Source organism: Plecotus auritus (assembly GCF_963455305.1).
Source record: "Plecotus auritus genome assembly, chromosome: 4".
NCBI classification, from domain to species: domain Eukaryota; kingdom Metazoa; phylum Chordata; class Mammalia; order Chiroptera; family Vespertilionidae; genus Plecotus; species Plecotus auritus.
Window position 1 is genome coordinate 133777828 of NC_137775.1, and position 23587 is coordinate 133801414.

At 39.3% G+C, this 23587-nt stretch overlaps 1 protein-coding gene across 6 annotated transcripts in view; it reads right to left on the bottom strand.

Moving 5' to 3' along the window:
* Positions 1-23587, bottom strand: part of DGKI (diacylglycerol kinase iota) — a gene marked incomplete at its 5' end in the record, with an annotated part of 419556 nt that overhangs the window by 205520 nt on the left and 190449 nt on the right. For 4 of the 6 annotated variants that reach the window (XM_080666631.1, XM_080666634.1, XM_080666633.1 and 1 more), the window contains 2 exons: positions 7467-7583; positions 12224-12295. In XM_080666631.1, coding sequence (XP_080522757.1) covers positions 7467-7583; positions 12224-12295 — 189 coding nt within the window. The remainder of the gene's footprint in view (positions 1-7466; positions 7584-12223; positions 12296-23587) is intronic. The other 2 variants (XM_080666632.1, XM_080666635.1) reach the window with 2 other exon arrangements.

Here is a 23587-nt window from a genome sequence, read left to right on the forward strand (position 1 = left end):
ATTGCTATCACATGTAGTGAGTCTACAGCATTTTAAGGTTATCCAATTATAAGGAATAAGAAAGGATTCACATGAAGAAGGCCCATACATGGATAGAAAAGAAGTTGATTGTGACATTTTTGTAAGTAGACCAATGGAAACAATATAAATATTGATCAGTAGGGAGTTGGCTACGTAAACCAATATATTAAACATGCATTAAATCTATATGTACTAACATGGGCTTTTCCCAGAAATTTGGTTGTGTTTTTTTTTTTTTAATTGGGAAGGGCAAGTTTTCTAAAGCATTATGTGTAAAATGATGACATTTATTAAAAGCACACACCTCTGGTTTTCCACAAAAAATTCATGTAACACAGGTCTTTCCTTCAGCTCCAAGCACTTATACTAGGATTTGAACATCTTTAACTTGTTTATCCAGTCAAAATATTATCCTCTACCATTTTTAGTACAGAGAAGAAACATCGACATCTGTAACATTAAATATAACTTTGACTGTAAATACACAACAGATTCGAGCTTGATTCTTAAAATCTGATTTTCTTTTAATTCTTTAAAGTCATCTACCTTCTATCATATTTTAACTCCTAGGTCTCTCCAAATAATTTGGTTATGAAACTCAGCACATCATCCAGGCAGCACTCATTCCCCTTATCATCAAGGTTTCACACAACTCCCAACCACACCACACAGCTGGTCATGGAGTAATCATCCACTTGGAGCCAGGGATCTCTCAACAGAGAAGGATAGTACGTGGTTTAATCCCACCTCTTTACAACCTACTTTCCCTGACCATTATACACTTAAGTAGATTTCCTTGACTCCTCCTCTCTGGAGTTATTTGTTTAGATACAAGTGTCACAAATAAAACTAACTTTATATGATGATCCATCTTACTGCTGTGGTCAGTATGTTCTATCAACTTGCATTGTCTTTCCTCATCCCTCTTCCCAATAACATCCCTTTCATCCTTCAAGACCAAGCACAATGACTTTTTTTTTTTTTTTTTTTTTACGTAACGTATGCTGATCTCCACAACTGAAATTTCTTAACCCTGCTTCATGTTTCCACCTTGATTCTACATCTTCAGAAGCAATTAGCATTCTCTGCCTTAGATAGATAGGCCTCTCACTGCCAGGATGCTGATTTAGACAACCTGTCTTGTCCCTTCCTCTCACCATCCTATGAGTGTCTCTCCTAAAAGATGCACACTGATCAAGAAGGCAAACATTCACAGATATCAGAAGGCCACATTTTTATTTAAAATTTACATGTGGCAAAACTCCTCTCCCAGAATCTACATTCTGCCCAATGATTTAGATTGTTGGGTCTATTTTCAGATTAATATCTGATTCATCTTTGGATCTATATTCATCACTGCATAAAGAAGCATCTTTGAATGTGGTTAATGAAGTAAATGTTTCTTTAACACAATTAAGACTATCTTCTCCTTTATCATATTTTTAAGCAGTATCATAGAATGTAGACATATATAGAGATGTATAAATATATAAATATTAAAAAAACAGGCAGCTGTCAGAGGGGAGGGGAAAAGGGGGGACTGGATTAAAGAAGGTGAAGGGATTAACCAAAAAACATATAGGCATAACCCATGAACAAAGACAGCAGCGTGGTGATGGCCAGAGGGAAGGGAGAGACAAGGCTGGGTGGAGGTGGACAAAAGGCGGGGGTAGGTGGGGAGGGGACTGTAGACATCTGTAAGTGTCAACAACAAAAATAAAGTTAAAAAATAAATTCTAGCCCTAACCAGTTTGGCTCAGTGGATAGAGCGTCGGCTTGCGGACTGAAAGGTCCCAGGTTCGATTCTGGTCAAGGGCATGTACCTTGGTTGCGGGCACATCCCCAGTAGGAGGTGTGCAGGAGGCAGCTGATCAATGTTTCTCTCTCATCGATGTTTCTAACTCTCTATTCCTCTCCCTTCCTCTCTGTAAAAAAATCAATAAAATATATTTAAATTAAATAAATAAATAAATAAATAAATTCTAAAAATTGGAAAAAATATTTGATCTATTGTTGTCCATCTACCTTCCAAATTCCCTCCCGTCATTTCCCAATGTCTCCAATAAATTTTTTAATCTTATTGTTTCCATACCATTGTTAACAGGTTGCAACCCATGCCCCACACTCTACAATCTATGGTTTTGATGGCATCAATGATCCAGTCCCAAACACAAGGACTTTTCTCAGTCCTTATTGTTGTTGTTTTTTAACATCAGTGACTACTCTGTATTTCTTCCCATTTTAAATAATGAAATTCTGTGTGATCATAGTTCTCTCCTTATTTTGTAGGACTTTCTGTCTCCTTCCACTATCTAGATCAGCCTTGGGGGCCGGATCCGGCTGTTCTATCCGGTTCTCTTGCTCTCCCCTCCGCTCCTTTACTTTGAATTTATATTAGTTCACACAAACACTCCATCCATGCTTTTGTTCCGGCCCTCCGGTCCAGTTTAAGAACCCATTGTGGCCCTCGAGTAAAAGAGTTTGCCCACCCCTGATCTAGATGTAGATGCTTACTCAGTCTTCCTGGGTCCTTGTATTCAGTAAGTGACTAGAACTTGACTATCTCCCCTGGGGCAGGCATCATGCTAATGAACATGCAATCCCACTGCAGTGGAAAATACACCAGCTACAGTAGGAGTTTAAGGTGCACTTGGGAGCACAGTAGACGGCAGGCTGTGGCCCCTGTTCTGTCTCTTTCTGCCCTCTCCATTAGACATCTCATGTTCTTTCCATCCCCTTTCATTGCAATACATGGCTCAGGGATCAGTAACTTCTGTCCTGACCCCTGTGTGACTGTCCAAAGTTTTCATCTGTTGATGCACAGCTTTGCTTGATACCCTGTACTCCTACAAGTCAACAAGAAGGAAAAGAATAGCTAACATTTATTGAGTATTTACAATGAGACAGGTGCTATTCTATGCACTTTATCTTCTTTCTTTTTTGTTTTTTAGCTCATTAGTCCTCATGAAAATCCTATGCATTAGTTACTAGTATTAGTAACATTTTGCAGATGAGAAGTTTAAACAGAAGGGTTTAAGTTGTCTGAGATTTTATAGGTTATTAAGTGGCAAGGCAAGGTCATGAATCTAGGCAATCTGACTCATAAACTAGATTACCATTACTCTATTACTGTCCAAGCTCATCATCTATTAGCTTTTACATAGAATTTAGTTAATTGATTAAAGTACAAAACTTAATCAATTAACTAAAGAGGAGGAACCACCCTAATTTTTAAAGATATCAGATTCAGCAAGGGTTGCTATAGAGTAAAACAGTGAATGGCATTGCACATCACAAAGAACTTGATTTCCAGAATCAGAATTCCTGGGATCAAATGCCACTTCAAACTATTTAATATCTATATGGACCCAGGAAATTTGACTTCTCTATTCCTCACTTCCTCAGCTGTAAAGTAGGAATAACAAGATACTGGTCTCATAGGGTACTGTGACGATAGAATGAGATAGTGAATGTATGGTAAAGTACTCAAATGTTTCCTAACATATAAATGTTAGCTCTCCTAATTCTTATTATAATATCCTGAATCATAGGAGACAATAAAAAGGTATGTAATAAAAAAATTGGATTATAGCATCCAGATAGTGAACTGTAAATACCATCTCCCATTAAAAGTAACCAGAGCTCCTTAGAGAAATGGCTGATCTCAGGTATGAACAGGAAATGCACAAGATGATCCTGGCACATGATGTCATTCCTGAAACCAAGGAAGCTAGCAAAAACTTCATGGCACATAAAATATGGAGACAGGAGTCACCTGGAAGAGGTCCTAATTGGTCAAATATGGAAATATATGAATATAAGAATAATAATGATGCCAATGAATTAAAACACATCATATGCTATATATATCACACAATGGTATAAGTTCATAATTCAAAATTATACTCTGCAAGACAACCATCACCACTCTTGGCCACGTAATAAAAGTTGCTAATGTGTTAACTTTTTATTTCTTCTGAAAATTTACAAATAAAGGCAAATACTCAAGCATTTGTCATGTTCTTGCTGGTAATAAGGGAATGGTCTCTTTATAGGAAAATCATAGCCAAAATAATGAAGAGTAAAAACTGGGAGGTCACCCTTTGGCAACCCTAATGAAATGATAACATAGCTAATAATGCTTATTAGATAAAACAATAGGTGAAAGGCTGATGGGCAACTTTATGACAGATGAATTAGGATGACAGTTCTGAACTTTCTGGTCAACCTTCACATCACTAAAAGTAAGCAACATGACAGAAATACATATCATCACCCCTGAATTAAACCTGAATCTAATTAAGTCTAAGTATTACTTTACAAGAAAGAGGGGCCTTCAGGGAAATCATTTTAAAACAATATAAGGATATAATAAACCAAAATAAAAATCTGAGAAATTCCACAGATACAGTGATCCAATTTATTAAATAAATGTCATGAAAAATAAAAGAGGGGATTGTTACAGATTAAAAGAGACTTAAAGTATGTCACCAAAAAAGCAGCTGTGACCTTTGGATCTTGATTTGAAAACAATAACTAAAATCACTGTGAAAAAAAATTTTGAGCCCTGGCCTGTGTTCTCAGTGGTTAGAGTGTAACATAAACCCACCCACCCCATTCCTGCACCAAAGGGCCGCAAGTCCAATTCCTGGTCAAGGGCTTGAAACTGGGTTGTGGGTTTCCTCCCAGCCCTCAGCCAGGGTGCATGCAAGAGGCAACCATTCAATAGGTGTCTCAGATCAATGATGTTTCTCTCTCTCTCTTTCTCTATCTCTATCTCCCTCGCCCCCCAACACCTTCTACTTTCTTTGAAAAGCATTGGAAAAAACGTTCTCATGTGAAGATTAACAAACAAACAAACTATATATATTGGAGACAATCAGAAACTATTTTAAGGAATTATTAATTTTTGTGGGTGACATAAAATGTGGTTGTCTTTCTAAAATGTTATATTTTAGAGAAGCAAAATGAAGTGTTTACAGACTAAATGATATCCTAAGACTTGCTTTAAGATACCCCAGCAAAAGAAAAAAGGGGGGAAACTTCCATTTTCAGGAAGACAGAGTAGATGGTGTGGGACCAGGAGAGAAATGGATGTGGTTATGAAAAGGTAGCATGAGGGATACTTGTGGCAGCTGTTCTGTATCTCAATTAAATCAATGTTAACAACTGGTTGTGATATACTGTACTGTGATACTGCAAGAAATCACAATGGGGGGGGATTTGTAAAGGGTACATGGAATCTCTCTGTATTATTTGTTACGACTGCCTGTGAATCTCAAAAGAGAAAAAAATTAATTAAGGAAAAGAAATTATGCTGTGGTACAGAAAGGAATATATGAAACAATAATGGTAGAAAAGTTCATGCTACAGAAGAATTCATTATAATCTTCTCTCTCTCTCTTCCCTTGCTTAAAATTTTTCATAACAAAAATATTTTTAAAGTTTAGTAAAGGAAACTTACAATTTCCCTGCAAAGTGGTATTATCTTCTGATTTTCCTAACTGGTCTATCTCCGGTCTTCCAAAATCCGATACCACCAGGTTATCCTACACACCCTTGCTAGTTGTTTCTTTCTAAAGTATAATTTTTCCTCTATTACTCTGCTGCTTAAAAGGATAAAGTTCACATGTATAAAAAATGCCCTGCCAGCCCTAACCGGTTTGGCTCAGTGGATAGAGCGTCGGCCTGCGGACTGAAGGGTCCCAGGTTCGATTCTGGTCAAGGGCATGTACCTTGGTTGCGGGCACATCCCCAGTAGGGGGTGTGCAGGAGGCAGCTTATCGATGTTTCTCTCTCATCGATGTTTCTAACTCTCTATCCCTCTCTCTTCCTCTCTGTAAAAAAATCAATAAAATATATTTTTTTAAAAAATGCCCTGCCAGCTAGGCCTTAGCAAACACATACTCCTATCCTACATACACCCTGCATAAATCTTCCACTGTAGTCAAGCTAGTCTTATAATCCCATGAATATAATTTTGAGCCCAATACCCTTGCTCATGCCTATCTCTTGCCTGTTATGTCCTCTCTGCTCCACTGATCTAGACCCCACCTATCTTTAAAAGGCAGAATAAAAGCCACCTCCTCTATGAAGCTCTCCATGATCTTTTCTTAAAATAACTACATGGTTATTCAGAGCAAAGATCATATATTGCATCACAATGCCCAGTAGCCTTCCTGATACCATTGAGGTTTTTGATGTTGATTTAACTGAATATTTAATATAAAGCTCTTGGAGAAATTTAGTAAATATTAGGGGAAAAACAAAAGTAAAAATATTAAAGAGATCTTAAAATAACACTAAATTGGAAATCAGTACACTTGAATTTCAGATAGTACAAAGTTGTGTATATCACCTTGGGCAACTCATTTAACATCTCTTGGCTTTTGGATCTAAAATGTAAAATGAAAGGACTAGAGGCCCCATATTTTAATGTGTAGATACCGTACTTGCCTCTGGAAAAGATTTCCCAAGGGCTTCTTCCATGGATTATGACTTGGAAAGATTATTCCCAAATGTTACTCATCAGCAGAGACTAAACTTCATGTAAAACACACAAAGCAAAACAGTGTCCCTGATCCAACAGTTTTTAAATAAAAAACTGAGTCAATGAGAATAAATTACATGATAAGTTTGGAGCCCACAAGAAAAAGTATTGCCACATCATTTAAAGATATTATATTCAGTAAGACTTCCTAAGGTTCCTGCACCCTAGGGAGGTATAACCTTCTCCCTGTAGCATTGAAAGTCATCCCAGAACTTGGAGCTACTGTCTAAGATGTATAGTACAAAGGTACAAATTTTCTATCAAAGATTATGACCTTAGGAAAAAACACCAAGGTTTCTCAGAATTGAAGCAGAGACCCTCTTGGAAGAAAGTACAATGAGGACTGAATGCAATGTGAGATTATGTATTAAGAGGCTGGGTTCTACTTTGCCTTAAGAGAGGAGTGTTGCTCTCTAAGCAGACCCTCTGTATTTAGGAAAGTCATGCCCCACAGTCTGCTGTTCAGGTTGGAAGTGGTGGTGATCTCAATCAAACAAGGAAGCCTGCACAGTTTGCCCTCACATTCACTCCCTAGGGGTGCCCAGGCTGGAAGAGAAGAGAGGTGCACAAGATTCAGCTATATCCACAACTAGTACTTAAGCAACGCAGGAGTGCACCCAAAGAGAATATCATCTCATGATATTACAGAGACAGGAAGGAAACGCTCCTGCTGTGGAGTCTGATTTCTTTAGAAGAGGAGGCTGGATCCATGAGAGAGCCCAACGCAGTAAGGTGATGGGCTAATGGGATGAACTAGGGAAGCTGAGCATGGGACCAAGGGGATGAATGAGCAGAGATAGTAGAAATCCAAAGACTAGTCAGAGGGATAAAAGCAAGAAGCAACAGTTATTGTTTCTCTGCACTGGCCCAGCAGCATCAGGGTCCCTGCAGTTACCTGAGGTTTCTTCACCTTAATGATCCAGGTGGGCGGGACAATAACAGCAGCATGAGCCCCCAGGGAGCAAGGTTCCTCAATTTGATGCAGCATAAAGCAGGTCACCTTATTGTGAAACTAAAGAGAAAACAGGCCAATAAATAATTCTGTGCAAAAGGCAAGGCTGCAATGAGAAGAAGTAAGTACATGTGTACATGCTCATGCATGCACGTGCAAACACACACACACACACACACACACACACACACACATCACATGCTTCTCATCAACCAGCCCCAGGCACTCAGAGACCATATTTAGAATTCATTTCCTTTTATTAAATGATAACAACAAAAAAATCAATCTTATAGGACAGGTCAGCTAAAACTTTATAACCTTGTTTTTGTTTTTAGTACCTCACTTTTATTTTCTAAATTTTTATTGAATTGGAGTGACACTGATTAATAAAATAATATAAGTTTCAGGTGCACAATACTGTAATATATCATCTGTATATTGTATCATGTGTTCACCACCCAAAGTCAAGTCTTCTCCCATCACCATTTATCTCCCCTTGTCCTCTCTTACCTCCTCCACTCCCCTTTCCTCTGGTAATCACCATAATATTGTCTGTGTCTTTGAGTTTTGTTTAATAGGATATTTACCTAAAGATGTTAGTCTTGGAGGTGTGGATGAAAAAATGGCCACATACTAAACCTGACAAACTCAGGGGAAGCCTGCTCTACAAAGTCAGAGACTGAAGGTAACCACACAGGAAGGTCTGAACATAAAAATTCCTAACTAAAAGCAAGTCATGGTGAGTAGTCAGGTCCTAGGCCTCAGCTTCCCTGACAAAGGTCAGTTTTTACTTAAGTGAGCCTTTCTATTGTCTGTTCGCATCTAAGATAACATACCTTTGAAATGTCGGGGTAATCTCTTTCCCAGACCCTCAGGGCACACCCACCACAACAGAGGCCACAGAAACCTTCACTGTTTCTTGTTTCCTACATACCATCTCTATGTGCAATAAATGTTAATTATTAACTATCCTGTACCCACCAATATAAAAGAAGTGTTTGTTTCTCTACTTTGCCTTTTTATACAATCTCAGAGATTTCTCAGTTTTGCTTTCCCCAGTACCCTTAATCTACTACCCATTTCATATACCCCTCTTGTCTCCTCCTTTGATTCTAATGTATAAAATAAGCTGTAAAACTGCTATTCTCTGGAGAATTTTCTCTATCTGTTGAGATTTTGTTTCTCAGCAATTTCATCAGTTTGTCTCAAAGAAAACTCATACAAAAGTTCTCTATGGGTTCGAATGTTTCTTATATCGACTGAGGGTTCTATTAATCCTAACTTGGCCGTAACTTTGTTTCATTGGACTTGGGTGGTCAATGACTTGGTGAATTTGGAATAATGTTGAGAAGGAAATGACGATGAGCAGAGAGGCAGTGCCTAACATCTGTCTCTCTTTTTTCTACCAATAGATGTAAATCCTTCTCAGGTGGTCTTCCACTATAAAGGACCCAGGAAAAAAGCAAGATGTCTCTTCTAAAGAGCTGTTAGTCCAAGAGGCAACAAGGAACAAAAGATTGCTTCTGCTGGGTTTGTGAGGGCTGCTAAAAAACATAATGGTCCCATTACACTTGGCAAGTCTAGAGTGCTTTTTATTTTTGAAAGGAAGGAAATAAATGTAGACTAATGATCACAACAATGCTTTAGAGGCTTAAATCTATCCCCAAATAGATTGAGTGACCTTAGGCCAATTACATTTTCAATCATCTTTTGTGTGGCTGTAAAGGGATAATGATGTGTGGTGACATCTGTTTTCTAATAAACATAAATCACATTATAAGCCTTAAAGTTTTAATCATAGTGATTTAAAAAAAAATGACATGCTTTCTACTTAGATTCTATTTAATGTGACCACATAATTTATCATCTTCACTGGAACAATTTTAAGAGTGAAAGGGAGTACTGTTAATAATTATGTTGGAACAAAAGATGTACATTAGGACTGTCTCAAGAAAGCTAGAAAACATGGCCACCCCAATTATACCCCATCAGGCAGGTTTTGTCTTCATTTCTGCCTGTCTTCACGATCTGACGTGATCCAGAGACTAACTACTAAATCAGTTAATTAAGTATGGAATTCAGCTTCATAATTCCCCAACCACCAGTTATTTGTGATCCGCAAACAATTTGATATACCAGAGAAATGTTATTTGAATATCTTTTTAAAAAGGAGGTTGATAGTGGGGAATGTGTGACGGTGTAAGGAGAGGAAATGTATGGAAAAATCTCCCTACTTTCACCTCAGTTTTGCTGTGAACCTAAAACCATTCTGAATAATAAAGTTTATTTGTTTAGAAAATTTTTTTAAATACTTAAAAAATTTTGTTAAAAGATTCACTAGTGAATGCTAAAATCAGTAGGCAAAAGTTTGAGGAGAAATATATCAGCATAATCTCAAAATATCTCCCCCAAATATTTATCAATTGGAAAGGGATATATCAAATGCCACCTTAATCAAGTGATCAAGGTTAATATCATCAGTAATAAAACATTGACATTATGCCCTCTGTATAAGATGCAGTGAGAACATCACATCCCTTCTCTCGTATCTCGCCTAAAATGAATAATTTCAATCTAATCATGAGAAAACATAAGGCAAACTCAGTTTGGGAGACAGTCTACATAATGACCAGTCAGTGCTCATTAAATGTGCCAAGATCATGAAAGACAGAAAGAATGAGGAAATGTCAAGAATTCCACAGCTAAATGAACTGTGGGAACCTTAATTAGATCCTGGGACATTAAGAAAACTGGTGAATGTTTTAAAAATCTGTAGCTTAGTTATTAGTAATGTATCAATATTAATTTCCTGATTTTATTCATTGCACTATGGTTATGTAAATTGTCAAAATTAGAGGGAGTTAGAGGAAGCTGGATGAAAGTGTATACATTCATGTTATGTACTATTTTTTAAAATTCTCTCAAATTAAGAAAAAATTTTAAGTGATTCTCTTTTAGAAATTCAAATAACCCCCCAAATGAATGGCCACTGCATTTCTAAAATAGAAGGGATCTCAGAACCTGCCTACTTCAACTCTCTGACTCTACACCTGAGTAACTGCCAATCTAGAGGGAATAAGAAGAGTCCAAAAGTGGTAATGTGAGGACCTGAATCCAGGAAACCCAGCTCCCAATCCCAGTTTTTTTTCTCTGATGTAGTAAGTGCCCTTAGAGGACACTTACTTGTTTGAAATCAGATATTCTAGAAGGGATTACCTATAGTGCTAAAATATATCCCCACCATAATTTGTCTTAAACATGTATTGTATTTTTAAACATTGCAAAATCAACCTGGGAAATTCAAAAGTATGTGGAATTGAGCACAGCTCTGTCATAAGGGTCAAATGAAAGTCATCTTTGTAGTGATTCAGTTGGACTACAGATCAATGAAGAGAGAGCACATGTGTTCACTAGAAAGTGGGACCAAGTTCCCAATTCATTGAATGTGTACAGAACATCTAAACACAGCCTGAGACCTCTGGGGGCAAGAATAGATGCTACCTATCTGAGCCTGTGGCCACCAATGATGCTGTCCCAGAATGGGGTCTTACCAGATCAGGGAAACCAGCAACACAAGTATTGTTGGGACACCTGGACCTGGAATCTGCTTCTTCCACTCCAGATGGAGATATTGCCTTGATGGAACAGTTTCAATCAAGAACTAGGATGGCCTTGTATTTGTGAATGTGTTCTTGAACAGAAGCACAAGGACTACTTCTGTAACAATTAACTGAAAGGAGATGGAAATGCCAAGCACTGAGCTGTTCAGACCAATGCATCTCTACGTAACAACGTAGGCTCTCCTGACAAGTGGGGGCCTAGGGAAATGCAGTACATAGATGGATGAGCATGGCTGAGTCTCAATCAAACTTATTTACAAAAGCAGGCAACAGCCAGAGTTGGCCTATGGGCCATAGTTGGCCAACCCATGAGTTAGAGTGTATATACATTGTCTGCTTAAAGAAAGAACAGGTACACAGGCAAACAAGTAGAAAAATGAACCATCTGGTTGGGATAGAGGGGCTAAAAAAAAGGATAGATTAAAAAAGAAGAAAAGTAAATAAAAATTTACTATTGGATTCCAATGAATATATATGTTCAAGTGTAAGGAAGAGTTACATTTCAATGAATTTATAGACAACTGTAACACTAAAATTTAAAGGATACAAAACCACTCTTATTCTAACATAGCCCCTCTCGCCCCCCTCCCAAAAAAAGGTGCCTACATAAAACAAAAAACAAACAAACAAAAAACTCAGAAGAACCAAGATGCTGGGGACTGCCATGTTAGAAGGATTACCTAATGTTGCAAGTTGCTTTCTTCCTAATGTTGCAACTTCTTACCATAGGAAGAGTTGTCAACAACCTAGTGTAATTGGAAAAAATATGTATATGGTCTAGGAGGAAGAAGTCCTTGATTCTAGACCTAGGGTTAGAACCAGGGAAGAATTCTCCAGTCTCTGATCCCAGAATTCAATGTGTATAAATGAAGGGGTTAATTCATCTCCATAGTTTCTTCCAGCTCATATGTGCTATAATTCTATAGTTTTAAATGTCTTTCTTCCTCCAACAATCCTATGTGAGGAAAACAATACATACATTGGATGACCTTCCACTTACCGACAGGAATTCAAGCAATGACCTAAATCTATTTTTATAGAACATGAGCCCACTTTGTTTTATTCCATCTCCCAACTTACCGCCTGCTTGCACCAGGAACAGCTGATAGCCACAATCTCTTTACTGTGGAAGGAGAATTTCTGCTGAAAGCCCTGGGATGTTAGGACAAGAGATAGAAAATTTAAAACCACTTCAGTCACAGTATGCATCTGCCCTCCTGAAGTCCAAGGAAGTGAATAGAGACAGAACTGACCCCGCCACTCAAGGTAACTGGGACACGTTCAGCTCTTACATTCTCCACCCTCTGCCATGCAAGAGTTTCCTATTCCCAAGTCATCTGACTGTTAGAGAGGAGGTACCAGTATCTGCTGTACAACTAAGTACTCAAAATTATCAAAGTCAGACACACACACACACACACACACACACACACACACACACACACACAAAGAAAGAAAGAAAATTGCATTTTTCCCCAAATAGAAGGTGGTTCTGATATGATTTTAGTGAAAACAAAAGAAAAGTCACAATTGGTTCACATGGTTCTCTACAACAACAGTCATCCATCTCAGAAGTTCTAACAATGGTAACATCTGAGAACCCACATGGAGAGATATAAAGGATCAGAGAGTTAGGACCCAGAAGTGAGGATGTGGGAGAAGTCCAAGGGTGCAGAAAGAAATTCAAAGACTTTCATCATCCCTTTGGGATGTTGGGACTCAAAACAAGCAGCTTTTGATGTTATTCTTCACCAGCAATCAGCAATGAGATTAATGGAATGGCAAACTCAATCCTCTTAAATGAACAAAAGAGAACAGAAGAGGTGCTTTTTGGCTGCTCTCCCTACATAATGACTAGAGAGAAGCATGCAGTAATTCTCAAAGGGTGATTTTAGCCTTCCCCAGGCTCATCTATTCCATCCGCCTGTGAAATCTAAACCCCCCAAAAAATGAATTCAGAGCAACGACGAAACATTTTTCAAAGAGTGCTTTTGTCAAGTGATCAAAAGAAAATATGACAGGCAGGAAAGCTATCAAAGCACTGGCTGAAGAAGTCTTGCTCAATGTCTACAGATAATTTTAACTTAAAAATTAATTCACATTAAAAGAACTCCCATTCTAAACCATAGGCCTAACCACTTGTACCTACCCATGGCATTAGTGAATAGTTCCTTAAGTTGTTATTTTATGTACACATGTATTATCTGTCCAGTGGAATTACTGCTTTTTTGAGAGAAGTCCCTGTAATGGTTCTTAAACAGGTCCCCACAACTTAGCTTAGCTCTGTGAACTTCATACACATGGCATGCATGTCTTCAGATGAATTGAACAAAGTCATTGCTAGCACATCGTGATGCAATTACCAACTTCATGCTCTCTAGACCTTAAACACCTAACCCAAACCACATAGAAATATGCTTCCTCATATCACTCTCCTCCAACCCCTAAGACACTGCAGATATGCTAGCGTTTTAATTTCATTCAGTCTGCAATACAGACATGCCACATGGTTGGAAATCAATAGGGTGGACTGTTGGCATGATAGCAGCCGAAGCCACAACTAGAGGTCTATTGAATGTTGCTGTATCAAATGTATTGTTAAGCAGCATCTCAAATGCTATTACCCAGTCACCACTTCATCAATTCATACATCAGATGATTATACATCAAATAGATGCTGATAGAGAGATGGCACTGGGTCTTGTTATTGGCTGGGGGAATCTTAAACTTTCTAATTTTTCCCTTCACTTGAAAATAGTAATTATACTACAAACCTCTCCCCTACCACTAAGTAGTTATGAGATTCAAATGGGGTAATGTACTTGCAAAGTTCTTTATAATGCAGTATATAAATGAAGGAGTCCTTTGATTGCTAAGACCTATCAACAGGAATGTCTTCCATCACCTGGCTGACAAAGTCCTCCAGGGTCTAATATGTGACTAGCCATGCTCTATTTGATGGGTCAGAGGGAGAGTGTATTAGCCTACCCTTCTACTGGCCTCTGGTTTCAGGGAGACACAGATAATCCTGATAGCCAGGTGGATACCAGAAACAAACAAGGCCAGCCACAGCTGGGGTGCGGGGCTCTGTTGCAGAATTGTGGTGGGTCCCTTGCTGACGAACCTGGTGGTAATCAGCCCTGTGCTTTGTTTTGGATCCTACTCTGGCTGAGTCACAGAGGCCCTAGCTTCAGGGTTATTGTCCAACATGGAGACATAAATAGAACCCTATTGGGGCCTTCATGGACCAAGTTCCCACAGGCCATCTGCAATGGGGAGATTTTGGCAGGGATCTCAATACAGCAAAAAGAGCAGATTCCTAATTACCCATTTTTAAAAGCTGGCCCACACTTGATATTATGGTACTGACAGATGCCCTAATGGAATTTCAACTAACTCTATGATTTTAAGGGCTATTTTGTTCATCACTATCAGAGAAGAAAATAGGGACGTGAAGTCAGATCTAACTGACTTCAGAATTATAAATACTAAGAACCTAGAGAGATGCCGAGAACCAATTCCAGCATGTAATAATTACAAGAGTTTTACCAAAAGGTTGGTGAAGCTTGGGGAGCTCAACAGGGTTTAGTCACATGTAGTTTACCTGTTGGAAACGGATAAAAGGCATCTCCCCCAAACCTGAATGGTATTGTTAGCTGCCAGACAGCTCAGGGCATTTTATTGCCTCCTGTTGGCCAAACACCTGAACAGCTGTAGGCTATTCCCGAAACTGACAATGTTTCTGTATATCCTTTGATACTGTACCCTTTGAAGTGTATATTTCCACCTTGCCTTAGGACAGGTTGTGTTGAATAAAAGCACAGGTCCTTGGTCAAGAAGGAGAGCCTTCTAGTTCCTTCAGCTGGAAGCTCCTCTGACCCCCAAGGCCTTTCAAAAATATCTTTCGTCCACGGACTCCGGACTCCTTCTTAATCATCTACGCACAGCCCTTTCTCCAGAATGCTGAACCCTTTGTAAGGCTGGGAAAAAGAACCCCGGCAGAGAGATATTTTTTTTTTTGGGGGGGGGGGTGAGTTTTTTTAGTCCAATAGAGCTCTGAAATAAAGTTTAAACAACATTTATTCTTAGCAGCTAAAGCTGTGTAGGGGGGGCATGTACCAAATGACACTCAGTTTACAGCCTTGGCTGGAAACTAGAAAAAAAAGGTCTTCACTTGAAACAAACCAAAATTATTTTACCGCTTATGGATGTAACTGAGGTTTGGGCGAGGGAATCTCTTGACCATAGCCTGACTCCCTGTTTGATTTAATGTTGTTTAAAACAAGAGTTGATGCCGCTCTTGACTCCAAAACTTTAAACAACACATAACTAAACCTCTCCATTTTTATTCACATGTTCAAAGCTCAAAAGTATTACAAAGAAAAAAGCCAAGGGAATCAACATTTATCTTAAAACAGAGAACGTCAGACATTTTTGCTCAAATATTCTATAATTTTAAATATATATATATATGTATATATATATATATATATATATATATATATATATATATGCTTTCACACACTTTATATTTTAATATCTAATATGTTCATCGTAAGTTTAAATTAGATGCAAAGTTCATTATGTCTGGCAAAATAAAATTGAAGTTTTAAAATAAAACTGTTACACCACTCTTGTAAACTTATCCAATGGGATAAAACATGATAGCAACTGGATACTCACTAAAGTAAAAGGAAATTTTTCTGGTCAGGTGAAACCTTTGTTCGAACTATTTCAGTGCAATGGGCTTTAACCAACCGAAGCTGACAAACCATGACGTTTGAGCATCCCACGGCTGAAGCACAGATTCATACCAACCCAAATGAAACTTTTCCTGACTAATCAAAAATGGCACCCATTTGACCAACTACCTACAGACTTGTGGACTCATTCTGTCCTATCCAGAATTAGTTAAGGATTCAACCTTCAGTCTCTAGCGAGCAAAGCCACCATGAACCAATCTCTTTCCCAGTCCAGACAAACGATTGACTTTTTCCCCTCGACAGACTCTTCAGTCCAGTTTCGCACTGACAGGTGTGCTCTTGCCTGGAATTGTGAATCTCTGTATATTAGGCTAGTTTGACAATATGCCTAGTCCTTGGTTTTATTGCAGTGTCAAATTGGTAGCATTAATATTTTAGTTTATACAAGATTAGGGTTTATTTGCATTCATAAAAATTTAATTTACCTGTTATTTCTAAGTTTCCTATACAGAATTTACTGGTCTTAAGCTAAAACTTTCCTAAACATTCAATATTTTCAAATTGTAAATATGTGTGGCCATCTAAATTGAATTATAATAAGGAATGTACTCATGAATGAAATCCATTTAATTTTTAGAATATATTTCTTCTTTATTTTTATTGATTTCAGATAGAGAAAGGGAGGGGAGAGAGAAATATCAGTGATGAGAGAGAATCATTGATCCACTGCTTCCTGCACGCCCCTTACTGGGAATCAAACCTGCAACCCGGGCATGTGCCCTTCACCAGAATCGAACCTGGGACCCTTCAGTCTGCAGGCTGACACTCTATCCACTGAGCCAAACCTGCTAGGGTCATGAATGAAACTAAATAAGCAATGTCTTTGTAACTTATGACAAATCCACAGATGCAACAATCAAAATTATGTGATTCTACAGTTATGTTATGAGAATTGTCTTTGAAAAATCTAAATTATCTATTGGGTTTAATTGTAATATACTTTATGGCATTAATTAAAGGCTCTGAAAATTTATCAATGCCCTTATTGTTCATAATATTCTCTAACTCCAGGGTAAGCACTGACTTACACACATGGACTGACATTTATTATTCTTCATTACAGCATTCTGTGTTCTTCCATTCTAATGTTGGTAATTACAATACACTCATTAGAGCCTGTCAGTCTTATTACCCTCAATAGTTTCAGCTTTTTTCATTAATTTATCTGAAGACCCCTGTTATAAGCTGCAGATCATAAGTAGAGTCTCTAGGGGGAAGGCACAGGCTTCTCTGTGTAAATTCACACCGTTACCACAAATTTGTCAGGCTGTATGAAGAGCCTCAGACATGATTTCAAGTCCTTTTTTATTTTTGAGGCAGATGACTTCAAGGAAGTACATAGCTTAACCCAGGATCTTGGAATTAAGGTATAATTGAAATTAAACTTGTAACAATGGCTACAAATTTACATTTTATTTTACATGTTAACCATTTGTAACTGTGATGCTTATATTTCATATTTTTATGATTGTCATGATTCTAGGGCAAAAATACTTTATATGAATACTTAGTGTCATATTTAATATGGCCAAAACTGCATACAAAACTTTAACTGTTGGGTTTATATCTTTGTCCTAAAATACCATCCATGGCACAATGGGCTTGTAAATGCAGTAGCCAAGATAGCAGTGATGAATGCTATGTTTGGGTCCAAAAGCATGGGCTACTGCTCACCAAAACTGAGTAGCCACTACCACTGCTGACTGTCTAACCTTCCAGCAAAAGATACCGAAGCTGAGTACCCAATACGGCACCATCCCTCAAACACACCATCAGCTACTTGATGGCAAACTAATTACACTGACCCTCTTGTACTATGGAAGGGGCAGCAACTCATCCTGACTGGAATCAACACGTATTCCGGGTTTGGGTTTACCATTCCCTTTTGCAGGTGTTAGAGAATGGGAATTTTTGAGCACTCTGGAGAGACCGTGGACTATGCCCCAGATAGGGTTGTCAGTGCTGACACCAGGCTAGGCCTTGAGATATGGTCTCATGGCCCCTTCCCCCTTGCACCTCACAAAACAGCCTTGCAAGATAGAACACTGTCAGCTTTCTAAAGAACAGGATAACCCTGTAAATAACATGGTCGTCAATAGCACGGCCCTGACATTATTTGGGAAAAACTGTTTTGTCTTGGGCTACTTACTCTGCAAAAACAGGATGTGGTTAATGTGCTTAAAAGTGGTCTTGCACAAAGGGTGGGGGCTGCTCTCTGACCTCCCTGCGTGGAGAGAGAGCAGTCGCCGGCCGGCAATAAAGGCTCCCTAAATTTTAATTTGATCTGGACTCCAGTGGTCTTTACTCGCGTTCGCTCCACAACACAGGTCTCAATCAGCACCACTATGCGAGGGTTTGACCCACCAACACAGGATCCTGCACAACACTGTGTCAGACCAAAGAAACCATTTTACAACCATGGAGGTGCGGGGGTGAGCACATGGCCATGCGATACACTGGTCCCATCACAGCCCACGCCATCCAGAAGCTGCAAGCTGACAGATGGGACGATCTTTTGAAGATGTAACAGAAGCTGCAGCTTTGAGAGGAAACCCTATGAGCACCGTCCTCCAGTTTTAGTATACTCACTAAATCTGTGACCACAGTAAATTCCACAGAAGCAACAACCAAAGAGTGGGAGTAGGAGTGGCCCTGTCTACTATCACTTCCATTGGCCCACGTGGAGGGAATTTGTGCTTCCTGTCCCCACAACTCTGGGCTCTGTGGGTCTGAATCCCAGATAGGGAACATCTCCACCATGGGACACAACGAAAGGCCCTTAAAACTTGAACTACCACTACACTCAGTTACTTTGGGGTCTTTGTGTCAAGAGATTAGCAAGCACAGTGAAGAGTCCCACCATTTGGCAAGTCACCATCTCAGTCCCAATCATTAAGTGGAGGTAAAGTTGTTATTTGAGAGTGGGGGCAGAAAGAATATATCTGGCACCAATTATCCACTGAGGCTCCTTTCTAATTCTCTGAAAGATGGACAATTGCAGCAGCCATGCTCTGAAGATCAGACTGCTCAAAGGTAAGGGTCTTTGTCACCCCACTAGGTAGGTCACTGTTTGAGACTGAATGTTTGTGTCCCCTTATCATTCATTTGTTGAAACCTAATCCCCAATTTGGAAGGTTATAAGGTCATTAGGGTGGAGCCCTCATGAATGGGATTAGTGCCCTTATACTAGTAAAGGAGACTCCGAACTCCTTCCCCTTCCTTCATGTGAGAACACAGAGAGAAGATCACTGTGAGTAAGAAGCAAGTTCTCACCAGACACCAATTGTGCAGGCATCTTGATCTTGGATTCCCAGCCTCCAGACTGTGAGGAATAAATTTCTGGGTGTTTTTTTTTTTTTTTTTTCAGCTACCCAGTCTATGGTATTCCGTAATAGTAGCCCAAACAGATTAAGACAGTCACCTAGACCAGAAGTGCTGGTTGAGATGAATACAGAATGGGTGGTTGAGCAAGAAAATGATAATTAGTTGCAGATTTAAGACCAGCTGCCAGAGAGAGAGAGAGCTGTAGTTTATCCTACTAACCATCCTCTTATATGTTTCTCTTCGAAATAAGAACAACCAGAATCCTGAAGGAACTATACTAAAAATGTATTATGTGAAAGGAGTGATGCTGAGAATCACCAAGTGACAGGGATGAACTGTATTGGATGCTGTGGTGTTCCACGCAGGTGACCCTGCTTCATGCCCGAGGCATTCATCCCATTCCCCCAGTTAAAGGAGATACCCTTCCATCTTTAGGACTTGCCCTAAGCCTAAAAGAGTCACCTCAGCCAGTGATTGGTCAAGGCCGAGCAACTCTGAGTTCAACTTTTCCCTCTGTGCCATCCCAGAGCCTTGGCATTTCTGAAGAAAGAGCAAAGGGGACCAGAGTGACCAAAGTATCAAAGTATCACATTACTGCCCCTACTGGGGCTCTGGCCAGGCCCAAGGTCAGGGGAGCAGTGGCAGTAGCAAAACCACTCTAAAGGTGAGTGCTGAGGGATTTAACCACCTGGGGTCTGCAGCGAGGAACACTAGTTCTGAGCCTGCAGCCCCTTATTCCTTCTTTAAATGTTTATTTAATTAAGTTTATTGGGATAGCACTGGTTAATAACATTGTATGTTTCAGGTGTACAATTCTATAATACAATACCAGTAGTATAGAATATCTGCTCATCACTCAAGAGTCTAGTCTCTTTCCATTACCCTCTTTATCCTCCCCCACCCCCTTTTCCCTCTAATAACCATTATACTGCATGATTGACATGCAAAAAGCTGTACATGTTTAATTTAGTTTGAAGATAAGTATATTCCTGTGAAACCATCACCACAATCTATGCCGTAAACATATCTATCATCTCCCACTCTCTTTATTATTTTTTGTGATAAGAACACAACATACTATCTACCTTCTTTGCAAAATATTAGGTATACAATATAGTATTGCTAACTATAGGCACTATGTTGTACAGTACATCTCTAGGATTCATTAATCTCACATAACTGAAACTTCGTACCCTTTGACTAATATCGTCCCATTCCCCTCCTCAGATGTATCTGAAGGACCTTATGCTAAGTGAAACAAACCAGGCACAGAAGGGCCAGTATTACCTGATGCCACTCATATGAGGAATCTAAAATAGTCAAACTCATAGAACCAGAGAGTAGAATGGCGGTTGCCCTTGTCCCCTGTCTTGATACTCAGCCAAGGCCAGGAAGGAAAGCCAGGCTTCCAGCAGCTATGTTGGCAGGGACTCCATGGGAATGCTTGATTTCCTTGTCCTTGTTTTATTACCCTCTCCACACCTCCCGGGTCCTCCTGGGGCTAATGGCAGAAGATTCCACTGTTTTATATGGACAAACACACAGAGGCAAATAACCAAACCTGCCTGTCCAGTGCATAGATCCCCTCCCTCAAACTCCCCTTCCTTGTCCCTAACCATGCAGGGTCTCCTGAAAGCTGAGCTCCAGGATGCACACATTTTCAGATCAGTAGCTGTTTAAATGGATAACAAAGCCCCAGGTTGGTATTCTTCATCATTTTTAGACTCTGTAATCCCTTTCACTATTCGTATCTTAACTGCATCCCTGTGGACTGTTTTTAATCATTTTTGTCATCTTTGTGTTACAAAAATGCTATTAAATATACCTCTTTGAGATAGTGCATATTTTGAATACTGCAATATAAGTTCATTTTTAATTAATTTTTCAACAATATTCATTACAAGAGTGGTTTTGACATTTTCCCATTTAATTAATGCTACCTGCTGTTTAATTTACTTAATTACATATGAAAGTACGTATGATTTATGGACAAGTAATTCATAATGATACCACATGTCTGGTTTCCTAACCTTGTTAGGAAACTGGAGGGCATCAAACATGTAGACCAAAGTTTAACTACTTGTTGTTGCATTAAAAAACGCTTTCAAGATTTACTGTTTAACTTTCAAAAAGTTAGCGCATTTATTGGTGTGACTTTTATATATGTTTCTAAATAAAAGATAAGGTTTCAGATAGTAGTTTACAAGCATATTCCTACAGTTACCACAGTGCTGGGTTTAGATGCTTGGTTCCTTCAAAGATAAAAACGCAAATTAGCCCTAATCATGGTAGCATTTTTCCTTTGCCTATTGATTTGTAAATGACTAAGAACAACTCAGTGTTGAAAAAAAACGTGATTGAATAAATGTAAGATCTGGGGAAGATTCCTAAGAGATACATTTACAGAATAAGTAAGCAGCCTGCCTCTCCCCATTCACTGAGTACAGCTTGGCATTAAGCAACACCTGCTAGATCAGTCCACTGGCCCTCCGGATCCACCTCTCATCTTTCTCTACCCCATGTCCTATCGTAAATGTGACTGTTATGGATCGTCTCGACATTGTTCCTTGTGATCTTGTTTCTACTGGGTTTGGCCACTAGAGAGTAGAGGTGACTGAAGCTGGAATATTTATTCCCCAGATAGTGGGTCACCCAGGCTGGTTAAGTCCCACACCCCCTGTGAAAGCATTCCCTCTGTTTCCTTGCCTCAGACGTTAAGTGACCTAGCCCCCTGCTGTTACTAGCCTCAGAGTTCTTCGCTATGCCTTGGGGTGTCTCTACACTCTGCTCACTCATTTTAAATATTCTCTTTATTAAACACTCATCTAACTACACAATTTGAGTGTAAATATGCCTTCTCTTTTCTGCCTGGACCCTGTCTCTTACAAAATGTAGGGCTATAAATGAAAATAATGTAAAACTACATAATGGTCATAAACATGGTTGCCTGTGATATTCAGCAAATATTCAAGCAACTGAGCAATGGGATCATGAGCTCTCTCCTTGGATACCCACTAAATGCCACACACATGCAGCCAAACACATATTCAGGGCTCAAGAGAAAATCAGTCCAAATATTTACTTTATTGATGATTTTAAAAGTAGACATTGAAACCCCAGATATTCTTTAACCATAAACACTTCCTAAGTTTTGCTAAGTAAAATGATTATTTTTCACCCCATCCCAATGGGTAAATTATAGAACAATATGTATAGTTATGTGTGTTGTGTGTATGGGAAATTGTTTAAAAATCTCTGGATATGTAAGAATGTACAACTTTACCAATGAAAATTATGCATAGCACCTAAGTTTGAAATGAATTTTTCAATCACTCCATCTGTAAATGGAAGTAGAGTTACTAACTTTCCTCTAATCCAGGGTTCAAGCTGGGATCCAGAGAAGGGTTAATCATTATCCACCAAGGAGATACAGACAAGCCCATGCCATAATTGCTTAAGTCTCTGGGAACTCATGAGCAGCTGGGTCATACACACAGGAAGTAAATATCACAGTACTAGATTAGGGGAACACACTGTGAGGAGCTGGGGTGGCTGACTTCCCCACAGAGAGCTGGGAGCGCTCCAGATGGAAGCCTGAGAACACGGAGCAGCAACTCAGAGCCCAGAAAGTCCAGTTCCTCCCGCCCAGTGGACCATGCCAACGGAAGACGAAGCCAGAGAAGGGCGTAACATGATACCAGGGAATACTCACCACAAAATATATAACGTTTATTGGTTTTCTTTTGATAAAACCCCTCCACCTCTATTACAGTTTATCATTTGTTGAGGTGGAGGCAGTTACTAGGCTGTCAAGAGAAGATGTTTTTCCAACGTGAAGGACCTGTTCATCCAGATCCTTCCTACTCTTCACATCTCCCATCTCAAAAGTGGCAGTGTATCTGTTTCTTCTCTCTTTTATACACCCCCCCCACCCCGACACACACACACACACTCACACACACACTTTTGTGGGAAAGTTGTAGAAAGTCTGCAATGCCCTAAGTAAGAGTAAACCTATAAGCCCAATGCCACACCAGAAAGGAAAGGGATAGGTGGGCCCAAGGAAGCAAGGTCACAAAAGAGTGGAGGGCTGAGGCAACTTGTCCGCTGCCATGTAAATGGCTGGTAAGATTCAGTCCACTCCCCCTTCCTCCTCATCTTCTTTTCACTTGCTCCACCTTTCAATCTATTTCATCTGTCCTCTTTACAGGCTAGAAAGGAAGTAACTGAGAATCACTGGGTTAAACTGGAGAAGATAATACTAGTTAGAATGGAGGGCCATAGCCTTGAGGGTAAGGTATGTAGCCTTCCAAAGCACAAGGGGGTAACCAATGGCAACTAAATAATGTTTTCTTTC